Source organism: Myotis nattereri (assembly GCF_964212035.1).
Source record: "Myotis nattereri genome assembly, chromosome: X".
NCBI classification, from domain to species: Eukaryota; Metazoa; Chordata; class Mammalia; order Chiroptera; family Vespertilionidae; genus Myotis; species Myotis nattereri.
The window spans coordinates 145,359,955-145,383,362 of record NC_138078.1 but is presented as its reverse complement, the minus strand read 5'-3'; the positions used below and the strand labels follow the sequence as shown (position 1 = coordinate 145,383,362).

The 23,408-nt window shown below is 45.9% G+C and overlaps 1 protein-coding gene across 1 annotated transcript in view; it reads right to left on the bottom strand.

Annotated features, from left to right (window-relative positions):
- Nucleotides 1-23,408, bottom strand: part of SMC1A (structural maintenance of chromosomes 1A) — a 32,058-nt gene that overhangs the window by 4,078 nt on the left and 4,572 nt on the right. The window contains exons 2-22 of the mRNA XM_081115444.1: nt 22,426-22,614; nt 22,215-22,327; nt 21,184-21,387; nt 20,848-21,086; nt 19,342-19,600; nt 19,104-19,244; nt 17,621-17,703; nt 17,262-17,469; nt 16,217-16,402; nt 15,954-16,133; nt 15,713-15,859; nt 15,480-15,617; nt 14,653-14,769; nt 14,446-14,552; nt 11,129-11,270; nt 9,926-10,071; nt 9,681-9,834; nt 8,573-8,683; nt 1,706-1,862; nt 1,071-1,225; nt 803-954 (exon numbers count right to left, since the gene is read on the bottom strand). Coding sequence (XP_080971570.1) covers nt 803-954; nt 1,071-1,225; nt 1,706-1,862; nt 8,573-8,683; nt 9,681-9,834; nt 9,926-10,071; nt 11,129-11,270; nt 14,446-14,552; nt 14,653-14,769; nt 15,480-15,617; nt 15,713-15,859; nt 15,954-16,133; nt 16,217-16,402; nt 17,262-17,469; nt 17,621-17,703; nt 19,104-19,244; nt 19,342-19,600; nt 20,848-21,086; nt 21,184-21,387; nt 22,215-22,327; nt 22,426-22,614 — 3,328 coding nt within the window. The remainder of the gene's footprint in view (nt 1-802; nt 955-1,070; nt 1,226-1,705; nt 1,863-8,572; nt 8,684-9,680; nt 9,835-9,925; nt 10,072-11,128; nt 11,271-14,445; nt 14,553-14,652; nt 14,770-15,479; nt 15,618-15,712; nt 15,860-15,953; nt 16,134-16,216; nt 16,403-17,261; nt 17,470-17,620; nt 17,704-19,103; nt 19,245-19,341; nt 19,601-20,847; nt 21,087-21,183; nt 21,388-22,214; nt 22,328-22,425; nt 22,615-23,408) is intronic.

Below are 23,408 nucleotides of genomic sequence, written 5' to 3'. Positions count from 1 at the left end.
TTGAACTGTGACCTCCTGGTTCATAGGTTGACACTCAACCACAGAGCCACACTGGCAGGGCTCTACTCATTCTTTACATTTCCTGCTCATGTGTTACCTATTTTACCTCCAAAAGCCTTCGCTGGTCAGCCCTAATCCTTCTCTACAGTGGGTGGTGCCCCTCCTCTGTGCATCCACAGCACACACCCTCACCTGGTTACAAAACCAAGCTCACTGCCTGCTTACACATCTGGCTTCCACTAAACCACAAGCTCCTTGAGGACAAAGACCATGTCTGACTCATCTGTGACATTAATAGCCCCAGAGGGGCTGGTACAGAGCGGCCCTCAAGAAATGCTCACTGAACGACACTGTACAATCCAGCACTAGGTTGTGGGGGTCATATTCAAGTACAAGTGGCATTCAGGAGGGGAAGGTCAAGGTATGCTTCTCAGGTCAAAACAGGCTTCCCAGAGGAACAGGAGGAGAATGAGACACGAAGGGGTGATAGGTGACAGGTGACGGTCAAACTGTATTTGCATGGAAAAGACCGATTAGCCAGCAATCTTGTGAGAAACACCCTGGTGGGAGGACTGAATACATGCAGGGCTGGTGAGGGCATGCTGCTGGGATGAGGATGGTGGGGAAAATGGGCCTAGGAAACAAAGGCCAGGTGTGGTAGTAGGTAGGGAAACAGGGGCGCAATTCCGATTCCACCAGAACACCGTCACCCCTGCAGATCTCTGCAGATCCTTGGGCCCCAGAGTCTCCAGTGACCTAAGTTCAGTCTCTCCACCAATTGTGCTGGCGGACACAGCCTTACCTATGAATGGCAAAGAGCAGGGCCAAAGCTGCCACAGTTTTCTCTCCGCCTGACAAGTTGTCCATGGGCCGGAAGCGTTTGCCAGGAGCCACGCAGTTGTAGTTAATGCCGTCCAAATAGGGCTCCTCTGGGTTTTCAGGGCCCAGGAATGCCTAGGGCGGAGGCAGATGGGTGAGGACTTGGGTCTGGACGGGGATCGGACAGGAAGCCTTGAGGGAAGGGCAACTGATGATGACAGGGGCTGGTTGGGTAAGGAGCTCCAGCCTACCTGGGCACTGCTGTTGCGGGACAGGGCCTTATAGATCTCATCAATGTTGGTGGCCACAGATTCAAAACAAGCATTGAAGCGGTCAAAGCGCTCCTTCTTGATCTGTTCGAATGCCTGCTTGGCCTTCTTGGCTCGCTTTCGGGCTGCCTCAAACTCTGCCACAAGGGAAAGACAGGTGACTCCTCAGTGCCCAGGCTCTGCAAGGCTGAGGACCATGTTGTCTGACAAGAATGACCTGCAAATGACAATCTACAGAGCAGCGATACCCCACAGAGGGAAATGAATGCCTGGGGAGAGTTCCAGGAAGAGGGTCCCACCACCAGCTGTATCTGGTGGACGGGCCACGTGGTGCAAAGGAAGAAACATGGGTTTGAAGCCACATAAACATGGATTCTTCCCTGGGCTCTACCAGCAACCAGCTGTGTAACCATCGCCGGTAATTCGCCCTCTCTGAACCGCAGCAGTTTTCCACTATAAAACAGGCATGATAACCCCTACTGTTTAGGCCTCTTGGGAGTTTCAAGTAAGAAAGCATGTAAAAACAGGAGGGAGCTCTTGGGATGTATAACAGGCCCTTGCCACACCTCCAGCCTCCTGTCTTCATCTCGGGCCCAAGTAAAAAAGGGAAATCCTACCATCCGAGGTCTCCTGGAACTTGTCTCGGACACTTTCCAGCTTTTCCATGGCCTTCATGTTGGGGGCGGCGATACGCTGCAGCACGCTCTGCTGCTCATTCAGCTTCTGCTGTAGTGTGTTCATCTCCTGCTTGATCTCCTCCTCAGCCTGAGCATCCTGTAAACCCCAGGCCCAATGACATCAAGGAGGGCCAGGGTCCATAGCCCAGGTCCCCAGAGATGCTTGAACACATGGGGACCTGCTCCTGAGTACAGTTCAGGTTCTTCCCCAGCTCGGTTCCTCCCACAGTAACCATCCCGCCACCCCCGGAAACCACAGGCTGATGCCGCTTTCTCATCTCTAGCCCTTCCCCCCAGCCCTGTCAACTTCTCCGTCTCTCAGGAGCAGCTGGTGGGGCCCCTCTCTGGCTCTCAGCCCAGGCCAAGAGCCAGCACCATCCCAGGGTGACCTAGAGACTCCCACATAGGCTGGCCGGGACTGTACAATAAATAACCAGATCACTACATCTGAGCAAATTCCACTTGCGTTTGGTTTTAGGTTTTATGGATATTGCGATGCATGTCTGGGCTTGTGCCTTTCTGCCACTTTTAGTCAATAAATATTTACTGAATGCCTTTCCAGTGCCAGGCACCAGGGCCCTGACATCCTGTGAGCCTTGGTTCCTGTGCTCACAGAGCTGGCAGACTAACAGCGGAATGCATACAAGTACATGATCAGGACACTATGTGGTGATAACAAGATTCCAATCAACAGACATGTGGGGTCAGCACACAAGGTCACCTAACTCAGACTCTGCAGCTAGGGAAGGCTTCTAGGAATATGTTTAAGCTCAGGCCTGCAGGCTGAATGGTGAGGCCGGAGAGAGAATAGGCTTCTAGGCAGACGGGGGCATCATATGCAAAAACAGGGGTTTGCTCATAGTTCCTTCAAGGAATTTGAAGCAATTCAAAAGAGTAATCAACCTTAAAAATGTCACTGGGTGGAGATGGGCAGGGGGGAGGGGGGAATGGGGGAGATCTGTAATAGTGTCGACAACAATAAAAAAATTCAAAGCCCCTCCACCCCACAAAAAGGGCAATTCAACATTGCAAAAGTGGCAACTGTGTGTATGTGTGTTCACGCGCGTGCACGCTGCGAAAAGAGTCAAGGCTAGAGGCAGACGAGGAAGCCTGATGATGAAGGGCCTTTCAGTATTTAAGAGGTTTGGACTTTATCCAAAAGACGTGACGCTCCGCCGAATGCCTTTAAGCACAGGAATGACATGACTATATATATAAATATATTTTAGAAAAGCCCTTGTGAAGATTTTTAAATACTGGTGTAAAGTGGTCTCTAGGATATGTGAAACACAAAAGGTACTCAATGCAATGCTACCTTTCATCTGAGAGAAGGAATATGAATATATTTGCATACAAATGTATTTGTCTTTCAAAAGTACAGCAGCAAAAAAGAAGGATAATCCAAGAGCTAATTAAAATGGTTACAGAGAGGATGAGAGGTGACGGGGACAGGAAAGGAAGCTAAACTTCTCTTCATGTGCCTTATACTATACTTTTTGTTTTAGAACCATATGAAGACTACATAATTATAAGAGAATTCAACCAAAATGTGGAAAACACTGGGTAAAAAAATTGTTGGGTAGGGTGACTAGATAGAGAAGGTGAAGGAATTAGCTAAAGAACATATACAAATACCCCATGGACACAGACAGTAGTTTGGTGAAGGCCAAGGGAGGGAGAGGCAGGGGTGGATGGAAGTGGGTAAAGGGGAGGAGTAAGGGGGGACAGCTGCAATAATGTTAACATTAAAATTTCTCAACCAAAAAATATATTTAAAACAATTGTTGGGGAACAAGATGTTCACAAGATGCCAAAAAATCACCCTAAAGTTTTCTAACTATGTACAAAGGTAAAAGTGTATGTTTAGTGTTGAGAGATCTGGCCATGATACCTTAACTGAGGACCAAACTTAGCATCATGAATATGGGACATCCTGACAGTATGTGCCTCCTGGCATAACGCAATCCAAAGTACAAAGCATCACCAATGAAATGTTCTTGCCAAAAAATTACTTAACCCAAATCCGTCAAGCCTCCAGAAGAGATCAAACTCCCAACTCACAGGAAGAACAAGTTAAGCAACAAGGAAAACAAACTGCCATATCTATAACGTACCCCTAACATATCCATTCTTTGAGACAACACATAGAAAAAAAATAAAAGGCAACACACAGACTCTTCAAAAGATCAGTTATGGCCAGAACCGGTTTGGCTCAGTGGATAGAGCGTCGGCCTGCAGACTGAAGGGTCCCAGGTTCGATTCCGGTCAAGGGCATGTACCTGGGTTGCGGGCGCCTCCCCAGTAGGAGATGTGCAGGAGGCAGCTGATCGATGTTCCTCTCTCATCGATGTTTCTAACTCTCTATCTCTCTCCCTTCCTCTCTGTAAAAAAATCAATAAAATATATTTTAAAAAAGAAAAAGATCAGTTATGAAAAAAAAATAAAAAGGTGAGGGGAATATTCCACATTAATGGAAATTATAGAGACAGAAGAACCAAAAGCAACATATGATTGGATCATAGTTTGGTGTGTTTAAGCTTTTATAAAAGACACTTTTGAAACACCTAGAGAAATCTGAATATGGGCAGGATATGAAATATGAAATTACTGTTACTCTTCTTAGGTGTAATATGGAATTGTGGTTATGGAGGAAGATCCCTTGTTCTCAGGATGCTGAACCATTTAGAGTTGAAGTCTGCAGCTTCCTTCAAACAGTTCAGCAAAAACAGAAAAAGTGTGTAGTGTAGAGGGAAGGGAATCGAGCTGAGAAAGAAAGCACACTGAAAAATATTCATTGGTGAATTTAAGGTGAAAGGCATATGGATGATCACTATACTATCCTTTCAGTTATTCTATAGATTTGAACATTTTCAAAATTAAAGTTGGGAAAAATTAATCACAATGCAAAAAAACGGCAATCCCTTAAAAACTAAAAACTAGCCCTAACTGGTTTAGCTCAGTGGATAGAGCGTCGTCCTGCAGACTGAAGGGTCCCAGGTTCGATTCCGGTCAAGGGCATGTACCTTGGTTGTGGGCACATCCCCAGTAGGGGGTGTGCAGGAGGCAGCTGATCAATGTTTTGCTCTCATCCATGTTTCTAACTCTCTATCCCTCTCCCTTCCTCTCTGTAAAAATTAATAAAATATATAAAACAAAAACTAAAAACTAAACAAAAACACCTGACTCTATATTAAGTTGGCTAAAGAGAGAATTCTTTCAAATTACTTTAAAACAGAAACACATGCCCAATGACCTATTAGCTTAACAACAAAAAAGAACCTCAAGGAAATCTTAGACAGCATTCAAAAATTAAATTGTTGCTAATAGTATCTTATTGTGATTTCCAAACTATTACAGAATAGAGTAAATATGTTACTATGTTAGTGTAGCTAGGAACCAAGATTTTTAGCAAGAGTAAATGGAGACTCAAACATAAAATCAATGATGTTGAACTGTAAGAATTATGATTTAAATTGGAAGTATGAATATAAACTCATGATACATGTTCCTTCAAAAGAAAAAAATACATTTCGTACCTCAGTCTACCAAAAAGTTCTAGAAGCACCAAGCAACTCAGCAGTTATAAGCACTCCAGTGTCCCGACAGTAGTCACTAAATAATAGCATTTTCCGACTAAAAGAAGATAAGAGCTTTTCAGAGAAATGGCTAATTCAGGACACGGGGTAGGAAATGTAGAGGACGAGTCTGAAGTACCAGGAAGCAAGGAAGATATCAAAGACTACAAGAGCTGTGTCAAAATGATTCAGAAGCCAACTTGAATGAGTTCCCGCTGGCAAAGATGCGACAACTTGATCAGTAAGAATAACCACCACCAGAGTACAACATACCAAATGTGTTCAAAGCTCAAAGTTCATAATGATAAGAAAACAATTTAGTGGACGTATCTTGAGATTGCCACAGAAAGAACTCATTAGCTTATAAATGGTAATAAAGGGAAAGAATCAAGCATATACATCCTGCCTTTCCTACATGAACTGTACCTCAGGGTAACCAAACAACTGATGAGAAAAACACTCTCTTTACAGTATTCTAGCTAATAAAGAAGAAACTGTGACCTCCTGTTTCATAGGTCGCCACTCAAGCACTGGGCACAAGAGGGAGGCAACCAATCAATGCGTCTCTCTCACATGGATGTTTCCTTCTCTCTCTGCCTCCCTCCCACCTCCCATCCACTCTCTAAAAATCAATGGAAAAAATTTAATCCACTCCCTCAGGTGGATTAAAAAGAAAATGGATAGGGCTAACATTGTCTGAACTCAGTGCTCATGATTTTCTTTTTTTAAACATACACAAAAATGCAGAGAATATAATGAACTCCCATGTACCTATTACCCAGCTTCAATAATCATCAACTCAGAGCAAATACTCTGCCATCTATGCCTAATTCCTTTCTATGTTCAATTATTTTAAAACAAATCTGAGACATAGCATTTCATCCATAAATACTTCAACTTGACCCCCAAAGCAGGGTTTCTGAGTCTCCACACTGCTGACATTTGGGGCCAGATGCACTGTTCCCGTAGGGGCTGTCCTAGGTATTGCAGGATGTTTCAGAGCATCCCTAGATGCCAATAGTAACCTCCACCCCAGTTGTGACAAGTGGGTGTGAGGAATATCTTCAGACATTACCAAATGTCCCCTAGGGATGCAAAATCCACCCCACCTCCATTTTGAACCACTGTTATAAAAGACAGGACGGTTAAAAATAAAATCCAATACCATTAACTCACCTAAAAATATTAAGCAGCAATTCCTGAGCATCAAAAATGATCTGGTCTGTGTTCAAATCGTTCTGATGGTTTCATAAAAAATTTTTTTATAGCCCTGGCTGGTATGTTCAGTGGTTAGAGCGTTGTTCCTAGCACCAAAGGGTCTTGGGTTCAATTCCTGGTCAAGGGTGCATACCTGGGTTGTAGGTTCAATCCCCAGCCCTGATGGTGTGTGCAGGAGGCATCTAATTGGTGTGTCTCTCACATCAATGTTTCTTTCTCTCCCTTTCCCCCTCCTACCCTCCCTCCTTTCCACTCTCTCTAAAAATATCCTCAGATGAGGATTAACAAAAACAAACCAAAAAAAAAAAATTTTTTTTTACAGGTTTTCAAAGCAAGTTCCAAGTAAGGTACACACATTGCAACTGGCTGACATGTCTCTTAAATCTCATTTAATCTATAAATTCCCCTTTCTCTCTTTTCTTTGCAATGGACTTAACGGAGAGCCACATAGTCCAATGGGTTGATTTGTCTGCTATTGTCGATAGAAGTTCCCCCTCTGAATTTATTTTCTTTCTTCCCATTATATGGAAAAGAACAGGTCTTTTGTCCTTTACTTTCCAGTATGGATTTGGCTGAACGCATGCCTGAGCTTTTATTTAACATGTTCCTCTGGCACCCATGTTTCTTATAATTGGTGGTTATAAAAGCTTGATCAGATCCTTGAGCTTTTGGGAAGAATATTTCATAAGAACGTTGAACAACGATCAATCTTATGACAAAGACAGCACTGACATTCAGTGTCCACTGATGCGACACGAAAGGAAGTTCACAAGCACAGAGTACCACCTATGATGTATTCTTGTCAAAAATAAAAGATGAACCTGAATCCAGTTAAACCCTAGACTTAACTACCAGTTTATAGAAATACAGGGGATGGAACAACATGTTAAATAACATGATGGGACATACTCAGCCAAATTTGGAATGTAGAAAATTGTGCAGGTCCAATGACCCAGTTTCTTCCATAAATAGGAAGAAAAAAAATGTTATAGACTAGAAGAAACCAATTCTAACATATGGACCTCACTTGAATCCTGATTTAAACACACAAACTGTGCAAAAGAAAAAGATATTTATGGGATGTTCATGGAACTCTAAACATTTACTAAGTATTAGATGATATTAAAGAGTTGTGGTTATGTCTTTTTAAAGAGTCCTTCTATGAATGGAATATCTGGCATTTGATTTAAATAAAATAGGCCAACGGGGAGATGGAAGGGTATAAAAAACAAGATTGACCATATGTTGCTAATTGCTGAAGCTGAGTGATAGGTACCTAGGGGTTCATTATAGCATTCTCTGTATATTTGAGAACATCCACAATAAAAAGTTTTTAAAAAACCAATTCCCCCTGCTATAATGATGGATTGGAAAGCATCAGAAGCTATTTAGGAAGCTCCTGTAGTCCATGTGAGAGGTGAAAGTGGCCTGTGCTAGTAGGAACAGGAAAAAAAGAGGACTTAATAGCTATTTAGGAGATAGAATGGATAGGGCTTGGTAATTCACTGAATAGGCCAAGTGAGAGAGGGAATCTGGCATGAGGCTCAGATTTCTGGTTTGAACCTGTGGCCAGCTCTGAGGAGAAGGGGCAGATTTGCGGAGGAGGGCTGGCATCTGAGATACCTGTGGAACCTAGCATAAAGATGGTAGCTGAAAGAAAGATCCAGGATGAGAAAAAGCCAAATGAGAAGAGCGCCTGGGACAGAGGGCTGAGGAACCTCTGAGCTCTGTCTGTGCAGGAGCCTGTTCCATGTGTGTGCATCAGGGCTGAGACATACACACACGGAAGGGGAAGATGAGCAGCAGGCAGGGATGGGCGCAACTTGAGGTCAGGGAGGAAGATGTGCCGGTGTATCCATGCATATAGGGGGCGACCCTGGATCATAACTCGACCCTCCCTCTCTTGCCAGCTTGTCCCTCTTTCTGGCCCTGGTTTCCAAAGGATCCCCAGATGAGCTGACCTACTCTTTGGACAGTGGGAAAATGTCCCCCAACCCCCGAGGCCGATCCTCACCTTCAGATCCTCACACAGGTCACCGTAGTCAATTTCGATGAGGGCCTCTCGTGCATAGATACTGGAAGTTCGCTGAGAACCACTCACAGAATCCTCCCCCTGGGAGCTACCCTGCAATGACAACAGGGAGTGGAATGGAGCAGACTGGCCAGGAGAGGGCCCCTCTAGAAGGGGCTGGGGCTCCTTGGCACCTTCAATGACTGAGAAAGCCCCTTGTGGCAGGACAGCAGCTTTGAAGGCAGGAAGATCTGAGTTCAAAATTGGGCTCTATTGTAGCCTAAGGGTGTGATCTTCCTTCACAGAACCACTGGGCTTCTGTTCAAATCATTCTGTGGGATCTGAGCTCTCTCATCTCTAATGTGGAGCAATGCCTGCCTGGCAGAGATGTGGTTTAGATTAGAAGTAATCATGTCACATGATACCTTGAGCCCTGGTGCATTTCTGGTGTTCACAATATTTTGCTGAATTAAAGTGAAATGCTATTTTGGAATAGGGGATGTAGGAGGACATGTGGGACTGAGATACCTGTCCAAGTAGAAGACAAGACCTACGCAAACCTCCTCAGTTAACATTCCCACCCCTTGCTACCAATCCTCACTTCCAGTGGATAAAATGACTTGGCCCTTTTATCAGCTAGTGGCCCTCCCTTTCCTATAAGCTTCGTCACCTCTGCATTGCTGATGTCTCTTACCCAACCCTCTCCTGGCCAACCTCCCTCACTGCAGCTAAGCGATCATCCCGCAGGTCCTCCACCTTCCATCTTCCTTACCTCTTGGCTAATGTCCCTCAATTGCTGCTCCTACCAATATCCATCACCTGCTGGAGCTAACAGCTCAATTCCTAAGGTTAATGAAAGATTTCATGTTCTCCTGGCTTACCTCCCTCACCACCAACTGACATACAGCTCTACCCCCAATGCAACTTCCCTGTCACACCACGCCACTACCTTTCACCTCGTCTGTCTCCACAGCCTCCCCTGCCATCCCTCCTTATGTCCCATGATCTTTCTCTCTCTCTCTCCTGTCCTCCCAGGCCACTTTCACATTTTCTTCCCATCCCTGGTTAATGTTGCTCACAGCCCACTCCCAACACCAACCCTGATACTCACCTCTTCCTGACTAATATCATCCATGGTGCCCTTGGACAGTGGCAACTTGATGTCTTGCATCTTGCAGGCCTGTAGCAGGTTGTGGCGGTCACTGCGCTTCTGTTCAAGCTTGGTCTCAATGGCTGTCACCTCCTTTTGTAAATGGGTCATTTCCCTAAGAAGATCCAGGGAAAAAGGTGAGACCCAAATCCAGCAGGTTGCCTGCCATACCTACTTGCCCCAACCCCAGGCCTGAACCCACTCACTTGTTGGCGCCCCCCAGTTTCTTACGAATCTCCTCCATCTCGTGATTCTTGTCATTCACCTCTGACTTCTTGGCCAGGTGCTGATTCTTTAGATCTTGCAGCTGGGCCATGGTCTCATCTATGATCTTCATGTGTCTTTGTTCCTCCTGGTCCCAGCAGGGGGAACAGGACAAGAGGTGAAGGCTTTCCTTATCTCTCCTAGGATCTTCTCCTTCTGTCCCCACCCTTTTCACCAGTTTGTTGGAGCCTCTCTTCAATGAGTTCTGCTTTCACAAACCCTTCTCACCTCTCAAGCTTCTTTTATCTTATTCTAAATTATCTGGTTGCCCATTTTACCAGTTGCCTACTGTACAGAAGTTCAAAATACAGAAAAAGTATTTAGTGGGGATGACAAAAATCACTCATAATCCTACCAGCTAGAGATAACCAATCAATACTTTAGCCTGTTTCCTCCCAGCATTACTTATAGGACAGATCCACAAAGTTAAGGCTAGATTGTAATTAAAACTTGATATTTTTGATTTGTTATACTTGAGCATCTTTTCCACATCAAAACTACTGTTGTGAGCTATATAATAACATCAATGTTTTTTTTAAATCCACACAAACAATATGGTGGATTTTTTCAATGAGTACACATACATGAATGTTGAAGTATTCAAGTCAATCAATACCTGCAGGTTTGGAAAATATACATTCCATGGAGTTAGCCCCGGGAAGAATAAGAGGACTGGGAATGAGTGGTCAGTCACAGGGGACTATAGTCTGATTATTTAAAAGGGGAGTGTTTTGTTTTCATTTTGATCTTAAAGTCACATAGAGAGGACGTATTGACAACTTACTCTCAAATGGCTCATAAAAAGAATATGCACAGCCCAGACAGCATGGCTCAGTGGTTGAGCATCAACCTATGAACCAGGAGGTCATGGTTCGATTCCGGTCAGGGCACATGCCCAGGTTGCAAACACAATCCCCAGTGTGGGGCGTGCAGGAGGCAGCCAATCAATGATTCTCTCTCATCATGGATGTTTCTCTCTCTCCCTCTCCCTTCCTCTCTGAAATAAATAAAAATAAATATATATATATATATTTTAAAAAGAATATGCATCCACAGAGAGAGTCTGCAAAAGCAAATATGGCAACATGTTAATGACTCTTGGTGATGGGTACCATGGGAGTTCTTTTCATGCTCTCTTTCCTTACCTTCTTGAGCTTTTCTATCTCATTTTCATCCTTTTTCACCGTTTGTTCCCACATGTGTACTTTATCCTGGTCCTCTTTCAGTTGGTTCTTTTCAAAGTCCAACTGGATGCCCAAGCGAGTCTTCTGATTCTCAAACTCCAAACTGTGGGGAGAAAGGAGAACTAGGCCCAGGTCATAGGGATCCAGGGTCACTGCTAAATTTCAGTCACCACCCAGCTCATCCATCCACATCCACATAAAACTGTTCCCTGAAGTTGGAGAATTAAGTTTCTCAGCCAAGCTTTCTGGAAATGGCACAAGCCAGGGGAAACCGGGCCAAAATCCATTAGTCTCCCTTTAAACAATGGAGGACTCCAGACCCTCCACCCGCAACTTCCTAGATGGAAGCACAAAAAGGTCCACCTCAACCCACCAGCTATAATTCCTATTTATTACGCTTCTGTGTACTTTACATACATTACCTCTAATCCTCTAATCAACAGCTCCACAACTAGGCATTATTATCCTCATTTTACAAATAAGGAGACTTGGGCCAAGAGGTAAAAGACTTTTGCCCAAGGCCACATAGCTAGTAAATGGCAAACGTGAGATGGAAACCCAGGTCTAGCACCAAACCCAGGCTCCTTCTCCTATGGCACTGGTGCAGTCCAGTGTGGTGGGATAAGAGGAATGGTATCCCAACTCTGTCATTTACTAGTAGTATACTCTCGGGCAGGTTAGTTATCCTCTCCTTGCCTCTGTTTCCTCATCTGTAAAATGGAAATAATAATAGTACTTACCTCGGAGTTACTGGGAGTTAATATGTATGTCCTTAGAACCATACCTGGCACCCAGTTAAGTACTCAGTAAATTGTAGTTACCATTACTGCCAGGTATTCGACTCATATTGACTCGTTCCAACTACGGTCCGTACATGCACACCCCCCACGCCAAGATTCCAGAACTTCTAAGGGGTAGTAGAGCTTGGGTAGCAAAAAACCATGGAGAAAATACTAGATTCCTGCTATTGCCCTCCTCACCATCTCTTCAGAACTCAAAGAATATGTAACCAGCGTACAGATACTTCCAGCGGCCCCACACCCCCAATGTGGTGTCATAGATGCTGCCAGATGTCATGCTGGCAGTTTAAACCTATTAGTCACTATAATCCAAATGAAATGTAATTGACTCTGTAATTTTGAGCTATGCAATTTTAAGTCCAATCTCCCAAGCATGACTCATAAAGCCCTCTGTGATCTGGCCCCCGCTGACCTCTCCACCATCCCCGCCTTCCACCTGACCCCGTTTCTATGCTGCAGACATTCAGAACTCTTTAGTTTCCAGAACAAGGCATGATCCCTCACACCTCTGAGCATGCTGTTCTCACTGCCTGGGACTTTGCTGCCCGGCTGGCTAAATCCTACTCACTCTACAGGTCTCCATTTCATCATTCCTTGTTCTGTAAAACCTTTCCCGAAGGCTGTGATCAGGTTCTTAGTTTCTATTACACTTTGTTGGATTCCTCCCTGTATAGCTGTTGAGCTAATCACATCCCACAGTTCGGAACGCATTTATGATTGCTGTCTGTGCAAGACCCTTCCTTTGTCTCCTCTGGTTCACTCCCTGATTTCCACTCCCCTTTTCTTCTTTACAGTGAGCATGCACTCCAAAGCGACAGATATATATACACACATACACAAACATATGTACATAGCCTTAAAATGCATACCCTTATAAAATGTCATTTTGTTTTTCAACTTACACAAATGCATGGTGCTGTACATTTATACAGGGCACTGCCCGTAAATCTAGTTCTTGCTTCAAACAGCAATAGAGTATTCAGGAGTCTGTAGACTCATCACATTTCACTTATACTTTCCCTCGTAATGGCTGTCTACATTGCACCAACATCCTACTGCCGAATTATGACAAGATAAACGGCCCTGAATGTGTCTCTCTGTGACCCTGTGGCAAGACTCTCTGTGATACATACCCAGGTGTGGCTTTGCTAAGTCACAGAACTGCCGGAGACTTATTTTCACTGAATACCTCTAGATTGTTTTAATTTACATTTCTCTGATTAGGAATGAGACTGAATCTCACTTTGTAATTAGCCATTCAAACTTCTCTTTCCATGACGTGCTAACTACATCCTCTGTCCAGTTTTCTATTGGGTCTCTTCTTTGGATTTTTCCTCTCGTTGATTTGAAGTTCCTTGACCATTTCCTCTGTATTTTGTATCTACCTAAGGTACAGTATTGATCATATTAATCTGAAGTTGCTGATCTACTTGTTTGTCTCCCCTACAACTCCATAACTCAACTCACTGAGGGCAGGGGCAGTTTCTGACTCAATTCTATATCCCTTGAGCTTGGCCTGGGGGTAGAAGAGCAATGAATATTTACTGTATGGGTTGTGGGCTACGTGAACTGCCAATTGAGGCTCGGGGGCCAGCAGATGAACTTCAAGGAGACTGTGTTATGTTCATCTGCCTTATCCCCATCTCCCAACCCCCTCCAATACCTAGCACAGGACAACTTGGCACAACATAGGTACTCAAGAAAGGTCTGCTGAACAAATGAATAAACTGAAGTGGGGAAGAGGAGAAACTGTTGTTTTGTTCTTACTATTCTTCTAACCTAGAAATTTGTTACTCCTCACCTGCATTGCCTATAAGATAATGACAATAATACAAGCTAATATTTGCCCAGCCAGTGTGGCTCAGTGGTTGAGCATATACCTATTGTATGAACCAGGTCAGTTCGATTCCTCGTCAGGGCACATGCCTGGGTTACAGATTCGATCCCCAGTAGGGGGAGTGCAAGAGGCAGCCAATCAATGATTCTCTTTCATCACTGATGATGTTCTTTCTCGCCCTCTCCCTTCCGCTCTGAAATCAATAAAAATATATCTAAAAAAAAAACAAACCCCAACACCTCAGGATTATTTTAAAACGCTAATATTTATTGCTCTTAGTAGGTGCTAAGTATTATGCTAAATACTTTATTAAGGATTATTTCACCGGATCCGCCCAACAATGCCATGCATGACACAGGTGTCATTATCCCATGTTATAGATAAGGAAACAGGGGCTGAGAGAGATCAAGTCACTGTCCAACACGAGTTGTGGAGCTGGGATTTTTAACCCAGGTAAACCACACTTAAAGTTGGCCCTCTTACCCACTACACTGTGCGACAGCACCTCCCTAATGTCCCTGTTCTCTAAGGCTGACCTATAATGAACGCCCATCCAAGAGCTGCTCCCAGCCTTAGGATGGCATCTGACTTTCCAGGACATCAGGCTGGGGTCTCAGAGGCACTGCAGTCTCTACCCTTACCGCTTCTTGGCGATCTCATTCTGCCTCTTCACCTTCTCTTCCTCAAACTCCCGAATGTTCCGCACACCGATCTCCCGACAAAACTCTTCAAACACCTCATCCTCCACCTGACAGAAGCAAAGGAGGGCAAAGGCGCTTTGGGTCAGAGTGCTGCTTCCAGCCCCAGGCCTGCCCCGATGCACATGCTGGCATGGCTCCTCCACCAACCTGGTTCATCTTCTCCTTCAAGTCTTTCATTTCCCTCTCTCGGCTCTGGATGATCCTCTTGATATCATTGATGCGAGGCCCAAAGTTGGCTAGCTCACTCTCCAGCTTGGATTTTTCCTGCAGGAGATGGGGTTGAGAGCGTTAAAAAGAGACCAGGCTCCTTAGAGGAAGGAGCCGCCCGAGTTCCCTGGCCATGGACACAAAGGGCTGGATCTCCACACGCTGAGCGAACGTGACTTAGCACCCGTCAAAGCTCCATCGTCTCTCGAACTACCACAGAGCTTCAGAAGTTTTAGAAAACTCAGACTTTTTAATTTTAGAAAAAGGCAAAACTACTCACACACACACACACCCCTTCCAGGGTGGTCTGGGGAAGCACGTCATGATCAAACACATTAACATCTAGAAGAGTACCCCACACAGGGACTGAAATGCCTATAGCTCACTATCCATTCACTTTGAGAAGAAGCTCAAATATTTATTAAATGAATGAATTCTGCTAATAACAGCCCCTAATATTTACTGAGCACTTACTGGGTGCAAAGAATCAGTCTAAGCACTTCACATGTACTAACTCACTCAATCTTCACAATGACCCTGATTAAGCAAGTAGTATCCTAACTACCATTTTACAGCTAATGATAAAAAAAACTTACACTGATAGGTTAAGTAACTTGCATAATATTACACAGAGCCAAGATCTGAACCCCTGGCTGACTGACTGCGCTATGCTTGGTTCCCTGGAGCAGCCTGGGAGAGAGGGGAGCAGGAGAAGTTCCCTAACCCCAGAGAAAGCTTTAGAAAACAGGGCTGGGGCCAGACCCCACCTGTAGATTCAGGGCTAGATGGCGTGTCTTGGTCTGTTCCAGGTCGCTCTGTGAGTACTTGAGCCGCATCTGCAGCCCATGGGCCTGAGACTGCACCTGGCGCAGCTCTGCCTCTTTCCGCTTGGCCTTCATCTGCTCCTGGAGTGGACAGGAAAGAAGGGCAAGGCGGTAAGAAGGTGGCTGGCCTGAGCTTCGGACCCCCACTCCCAGGGACAATGTTGCCAGTGGCTTACTTTCAGCTCCTCTGTCAACCTCTCCTTCTTCTCTTTCAGCTTGTCTACCGCTTTCTCATCCCAGCGCCGCGCCTTGGCCTTCAGGTCACTGGCCCCACCAGAGATCACTCCTGACTTCTGGAACAGGGTCCCATCCAGTGCCACTGTCTACACACAGAAGGGAGAACAGAGAAGCTGAACAGACGAATCTCCAATAGCAAGCCAGCCTGTCCAGCTCCAATCTGGGCAAGGGAATCCATACCTTGTGGCGCTGATGGCCTCCAAAGGCAATGCGGCGGGCATCCTCCACATTGTCACAGACCAGGGCATTGCCACAAGCGTACTGCAGGGCCTTTTTGATGTGAGGTGGCTCATAGCGAATGACATCAATCACCAGCTTGGCCCCCTTCAGCTCCCGGAGTTTCTCATCTGTAGGTTTCACCTGTAGGAAGAAGCTCAGTAGGTGGCGGAACATGGGAGGCGAGGAGGAGGGTCTTTCACACACTGTCTTGATACCAGCCTCACCTCCAGGTAGTCAAGAGGCAAGAAGGTCTCAGGCTCCCCACGCTGCTCCTTGATGTACTGAATACAGTCCCGGCCTGTCTTCTCTGAGTCCACGATGATGGCATCCATGTTCTTGCCCAAAACCTTGGTTACAGCAATCTGATACTTCTTTTGTGTGGGCTGGCAGAGGTCAATGAGGCGGCCGTACTGAGGAAGTCACAGAAGAAAAATAAGGCCTGAGACTTTGGGGAGCTGGCTCAGAAACCCCAATTGCCAGCGTGGGTAGATCAGAGTCTGTATCAGGAACATAGAAAAAGTCTACCCTGGCCCCAAAGCAAAAAGGACTTCAGGCAGTCTTATCTGAATCCAAAATCATCCTTGCTAACCTCACTTTGACCATTTCACACATTGCTGCCACTCCAGACACTACATCAGATAACCTACATACATTATCTCAAATTCTCACAAGCACCAGCAAAAGAAACCTGTTTTCCCAGTTCATCTACCCACATTCTCTCCAAACCAGCCATGATTCCCTAAGAATTATCAGATGAAGGGAAAGATCTTCAAGGGCAAGGCCTGAGCCTACTTCACCTATATAAACTCCCCAGCAGTGTCTAGAGGAGAGATGAGGATATTTATCGAACCCAATTAAGCTGAACCCAGGGATGGGATTACAGATCTGAAAAAGACAGGCAAATGAGCGGGTTGGTTCATAGCAAGGGAACTCACATTGAAGCCTGCACAGAGCTACTTCTGCCCCATGGCCTCTCCCCCTTCCAAGGGTCTCTCTAGTCTCCCTGCCTCCCACAAAAGAGTGGACACAGCAAGACAAAACCTTCCGGAAGATGCAACTGGTGTGATAAAAAGAACATGAGGTTAAGAATCAGAACAAGTTGGTGTGAACTGCAGTTCTTTCACTCATAAGCTGTGCTCTTGGGCAGGTCAATTTAACCTATCAGTTCTCCAGCTGTAAAAAATGGAATTAACAGGGCTGCTGGGAAAATGATCTGATTGAGTGTGAAAGTAAGTGCTCAGGAAATGAGTTTTTTCTCTCCACTCTTACCACAGAGCCTGGATATAGACGTTTGATGCTTTCCATAATCTCTGCCTTGCGCTGTTGGCGGCTGCTCTCCTGGCGGTCGATGCGGGCATCCCCCAGCTGCTCCATCACCTGGTTCAGCTCCTTATTGATCTCATCAATACGCCGCTTGGCCATCTCCACCTCCTCTGTCAGCTCCCCCTCTAGCTTCTTCTGCTCCTCTAGAGACTGCCTATAAAGGGGATACAGGGGTTACCCTGGCTGGTCAGGAAATACTTTGGGCTGAGAGGGCCTCTGGGGGCCTCTGCCGGGGGAGGGTTAGGATAGGGAGGGTTCATAAGAACAGCCCCAGAAGTAGGAGGGAAGGCTGCAGAGCCACATACTTGCTAGTCGTGATGTACTCCTCCAGTTTCTCAATCCGCTTCTGATTCTCTTCAATCTCCCGCAGCTTTTGCTTGATCTTGGCCTGGAAGAGAGACAAATACACTCTATTACCAGGGGCTGAGCAAGGTAACTCCCAAGACCATGGGGCCTGGGCTTACAGCCCCTACGTGCCTGCTTATCCAAGAGCCCAACAATCCAGGACAATCTGTCATTATTACAGGAGGCCTACTAAAAAGCAGACACACAACCTGGCTGGTGTGGCTCGGTTGAGAGTTGTCCCATGCACCAAGAGGTCACTGGTTCAATTCTCGGGCAGTGCACATGGACAGGTTGCAGGCTCGATCTCCAGTAGGGGGCGTGCGGGAGACAGCCCATCAGTGTTTCTCTCTCATGGATATTTCTATCTCTCTATCCCTTCCCCTTCCTCTCTCTGAAATTAATAAAAACATTCCTTTAAAAAAGCAGATACACAGACAGTGCTCGGTGTGGCTCTGGTGAGACCCTCTCAGTGCTCAACCCAGCCTGGGCTCTCTTCACCACTCAGGGAGGCTCAAACCAACACCAGATAAAGCTTTCTGGGCCTTTCTGCACCTCTGTTTTGTCATCTGTGAAATGTAGGTAACCGCCACTTCAGAAATAATGTAATTAAGTGCTTAATATAGGGTAGCTATTAATATTGACGCCTACCGCCAAAAGAAGTGCTTAGCAGAATACCTGGAATGCTGTGAATTCTTGGGGTAGTAAAACAATTTTTCTTTTCTTTTTTGTTGATTTTTACGTATTGATTTTAGAGAAAGGAAGGAAGAAACACTGATTTGTTGTTCCAATCATTGGTTGATTTTTAAAATTTTTATTTATTATTAATTTTTTTAATATATTTTTATTGATTTCAAAGAGGAAGGGAGAGAGAGAGAGAAACATCAATGATGAGAGAGAATCATTGATTGGCTGCCTCCTGCATGCCCCTACTGGGAATCAAGCCCGCAACTTGGGCATGTGCCCTTGACCGGAATCGAACCCGGCCAGTCCACAGGTAGACATTCTATCCACCGAGCCAAACCGTCTAGGGCCACTGGTTGATTCTGACAGGGGATCGAACCGACAACCTTGGCATATCCAGACAATGGTCTAACAACAATCAAGGGCCATAACACTTTTCTATTCTTGTTATTATTTCACTATCATTGTTATTAGGAAGACAGTAAGTGAAGTGTACTTGATAGGAGTGTGGGCTTTAGAGCTAGACTGGCCAGGTTCATATCCTGGTTCTGCCACTTAATAATGAAGTGACCGTAGGCAAATTGCCTCACCTCTGTGATATAGTTTCCTCATTTGGAAAAGCAGAAATTAAACGAGTGAATGCACGTATAGTGCCCAACACACAGTAAGTGCTTGCTCGATGTTAGCTGTTGTCGTTACAATTAAGATTATCATTACTTCCTTTTCTCTGGACCATCAACCCCAATCCTGTAACATGCCCACCTCTGTCTCTACTTTCTTCCGCTCTTCCAGATCCAGCCGGTCCTGATCAGCTTTCTGGTCTCGATTGAACTTCTCCAGCTCCTGGGCCAGAGTAGCAGCTCTCTTGCTGGCTTCTTCTTTCAACCGGTGGTATTTCTTCACCTGTGTTAGAGACAGGGAAGGAGGACACAGATGACCGGTCAGTCCATGTCAGCCCAGCAATCTCCCCATCCTCCCCCTCAGCCCTCCCAGAGCTTACCTGATTCTCCTCCAGGGTCAAGTCTCTGCCCTGACTCTGACTCTCCTCTTCCATCCGTTCCTCAAACTCCTGCCGGGCTTTTTCCACAGAGAGCATCTCCTTTTCCAGCTCATCCATGTCACCTTTACGCTTCTTGTAATGCTTCTGAGCATTCTGTAGGGACTTCTTGGCTGCTTCCAGCTTCTTGATTTTGTGGGAGGTATTCTCCTTGGCTTTGATGTATTGAGGCCGCTTCTGGTTCAATTCTGAATCCTTTTCCCTTTTGCCAGAGGGGAGGGGGAAAACCAGTCAGCACTGTTGGAGGAGGGTTCCTAGGTTTTTTACCCAAAGAAAGGGATGCCTGAACCCCCACACACAGCCAGCCCCAGGGAACTGCCTAAGAATAATGACCTGATGTCCCACAGATCCTCAAAACAGGGGCTGATTATTCCCTGGGACCTTCTGCCTCGCATTCCAGGCCCTCCATAAGGTTAAAGCTGCTACCCTGGCCTCAACCAGCCAGGCCAGAACCCTCATAACAACTCTTAGAATATTCTATGTTAGCCATCCCCCATCTGAACTGGCCTTTTAAAATCCTGTCCCTGCGCCCTGGCTGGTTTTGCTCAGTGGAGAGAGTGTCGGCCTGTGGACTGAAAGGTTCTGGGTTCAATTCCAGTCAAGGACACATGCCTGGGTTGCGGGCTCGATCCCCAGTAGGGGGTGTGCAGGAGGCAGCCAGTCAATGATTCTCTCATCATTGATGTTTCCATCTCTCTCTCCTTTCCTCTCTGAAATCAATGGAAATATATTAAAAAAAATGTCCTGCCCCTGCCCTAGCCAGTTTGGCTCAGTGTGTAGAGCATCGGCCTGCTACCAAAGGGACCCGGGTTCGATTCCAGTCAAAGGGACGCATCTCAGTTGCAGGCTCCTCCCCGGCCCGGGCCCTAGTCAGGGCACATGCAGGAGGCAACAAATTGATGTGTCTCTCTCACATCGATATTTCTCTGTCTTGCCCTCTCCCTTCCACTCTAGTGCTTGGGATTCTCATTGCTTCCTCGCACTTGGCAAGTCATCACCCTTTCAAGTTCTCCCTCTTCTGAGCACCTATCTACCCAGAGCCTGAGTATTTAAATACTCTATTTGTCTAAAATGCAAGTCAAGCCCTATCTGGTTCGGATCAATGGATAGAGTGTCAGCCTGTGGACTGAAGGGTCCCAGGTTCGATTCTGGTCAAGGGTACATGCCTGGGTTGTGGGCTTAATCTCACTGTGGGGCGTGCAGGAGGCAGCTGATCAATGATTTCTCTCATCACTGATGTTTCTAACTCTCTCAACCTTCCTCTCTGAAATCAATAAAAATATATATTTAAAAAAACAATTTAAAAAAATAAAAATTAAAAATAAAATGCAAGTCAAGAGGAAAATAGAGAAACTAGTATGGATGCTGAACTCCAGGCTGAGAGCAGCCCTAGGAAACAGGACAGCCTCTTGGTTTCCCATGAATTGCACGCCCAGGCCTGTCTCTTACTTGATCTCCTTCTCAATCTGCTGCTGCTCCCGCATCATTTTGCCCAGCTCCTTCTTCTTCTCCTTCAGCTCATCCTCTACCTTGTCCATACGCTTCTTGTCCTTCTCGATCTCCTTATTCTTAGAGGCCAGCTCCTTATTGAGCTTCTCGATTTCCACTTCATTGTGATACAGCTTAAAGAGCTGCAGCTGGACCTGAGCTCGCACCACCTCGTCCTTCAGGCGCTGGTAGCGGTCAGCCTGTGCAAATAGAGGCATGGAGTCAGGGGGTGCATCAGGAAGGCACTGGCTCCCTCCCCATCCTCTCTCAGGGCCTTGAGGCAGCCTGGCCACCTACCTCTTCTTTCTCTTGTTTGGCCTCCTTGCGTTCAGCTGCGATGTTTTTCTTGCGATGGTAATTAAATTGTGTGTCCTCTTCAGCTTTTACCATTTCCTTCTTTCGCTTGTCATACTCCTGGGCCAGCTCTCCAGAGCGACTGATCTCTTCAAATAGCGCTGTCCTCTCTTTAGGGTTCTTCATGGCAATGGATTCCACAGCACCCTAGTAAAGGTCAAAACACTCTCCCCACTTAGACCCTAGCCAGCCAGTTCCTCCGACCTACTCCCACCACTCAACCTTTCAGAAGAAGGTCACTGAGCCTCCTCCCCACACTGGGTGCCGCATTTCACACTGGGCTCTGAGGACACATTCCTGGCCTTTTGAGGTGCACGGGGAGCAGAAGCAAAGCCAACACCATGTATTAAATGCAGCAACAGAAGCAGCACAGAAAAGGACTAAATGAAGCCTGGGGGTAGGACTGTCTACAGGGAAAGGTTTCCCAAAGGTGACATCTAAGCTGAGTTTGGAAGATGTGGAAGAACTAACCAAGAAAGTGGGAGAGACGAGGTTGTTCCGTGTAGAGAAAAATTAACGTGCAAAGGCCTACAGTCCAAAGAAAGCAGGTGAATTTGGGGAACTGCAAATGGTTTCATTAGTCTGGAGTGCAGGGGTGGAGGGAAAAGCATTGGCAGATGAGGCCAGTGAGGTAGGCAGGAACTAAAGGATGGTGTTTCCTGAATGGCAGGAGTTTGGATTTCATGCTCAGGCAGTGGTTCTCAAACTTTAGCGTGTACAATCCTAACCTGGAGGGCTTGGTAAAACACACACTGCTGGGCTCTACCCCCATAGTCTCCGAGTCTGTAGGTCTAGGATGAAGCCTGAAAATGTGCATTTCTAATATGTCCAGTGATGCTGATCTGAACACTACAAGGGCCAAGACTGGAGTGAGGAAGCTGCTCTATTAGTTCAGGGCAGAGAGGAAGCCAGAGATGAAGCAGGCCCAAGGGTTGGCAAAAAGCAGAGAGCCAATAATTGTTAAAAAAGCCCACCTGGAAGACGAGGAAGTTACGAGCTTTGATGAGAATGCCCAACTTCTCTAATTCCTCACTGTACTCGTGTAGCTGGACCACTTTGTTGTTGATCTTGTACTCAGAGGAACCCCCTACAAGACAAGTTGGCCAAGGGTCAGGTTTTCCTCTCCAGCCAACTAGTCTAGCCACGTCCAGGACCCAAGGAGAGGCCCTGGTCAGCCTAACTCACCAACAATAACACGGGCAAAGGTGCGGTCCTCAGCACCCTCCTCAGAGTAGACCATGCTGACAAAGGCCCGGTTGGCAGCTGGCTTGCCCACAGGAGCTCCATGGATCAGATCCCTCAGGGTCTTTACTCGCAGGTTGCTGGTTTTTTCGCCCAATACAAAACTGATGGCATCCATGAGATTTGACTTACCTAAGGGCGGAGGGGACAACAAAGAGGAGGGGAAGTCAGGAAGAAGGGGAGAGGAAAAGGAATTAAGGAGATATTGAGAGGAACAGGAATATTCCCTAAGCACTCACTTCTCAGACTCAGGAGGAGAAAATATTGCTCATAAAGACAGCCCAACCAAAGCTCTGGGTCAAAAGCTTAGAAAAACGGTCCCTCTGCAGTTGCTGCTTATAGCAGCCAAAACCTAGAACCCTACCTAAGGAAAAGGTATATTTACAGAATAGATTGTTCTACAACCTTTAAATGTGTTTTGTTTTTTTGTTTTTTACTGACTTTAGAGAGAGGAAGGGAGAGGAAGAAAGGAAAAAAACAAGTGTGAAAGAGAAACATCGATTGACTGCCTCCTGCATGCCCCCTACTGGGGATTGAGCCTGCAACCCGGGTATGTGCCCTGACCGGGAATCGAACCCACAACCCTTTGGTGCATGGGATGACGCCTCAACCAATGCTCCAACCAACTGAGCCACACCAACCAGGGCTATTCTACAACCTTTAATAACATGGGAAAATGCCCACAATAGGAAAAAACAAGCAAGATACAAAACTCAATATATGCCCTAGCCGGTTTTGGCTCGGTGGCAAGAGCATCAGCCTATGGACTGAAAGTCACGAGTTCAATTCCCAGTCAGAGCACATACCCAGGTTGTGGGCTTGATCTTGGTCAGGGCAAGATGTTTCCCTCTCTCTCCCCTTCCTCTTTCTCTAAAATCAATAAAAACATATCCTTGAGTGAGGATTTTTAAAAATAATAATAAAAT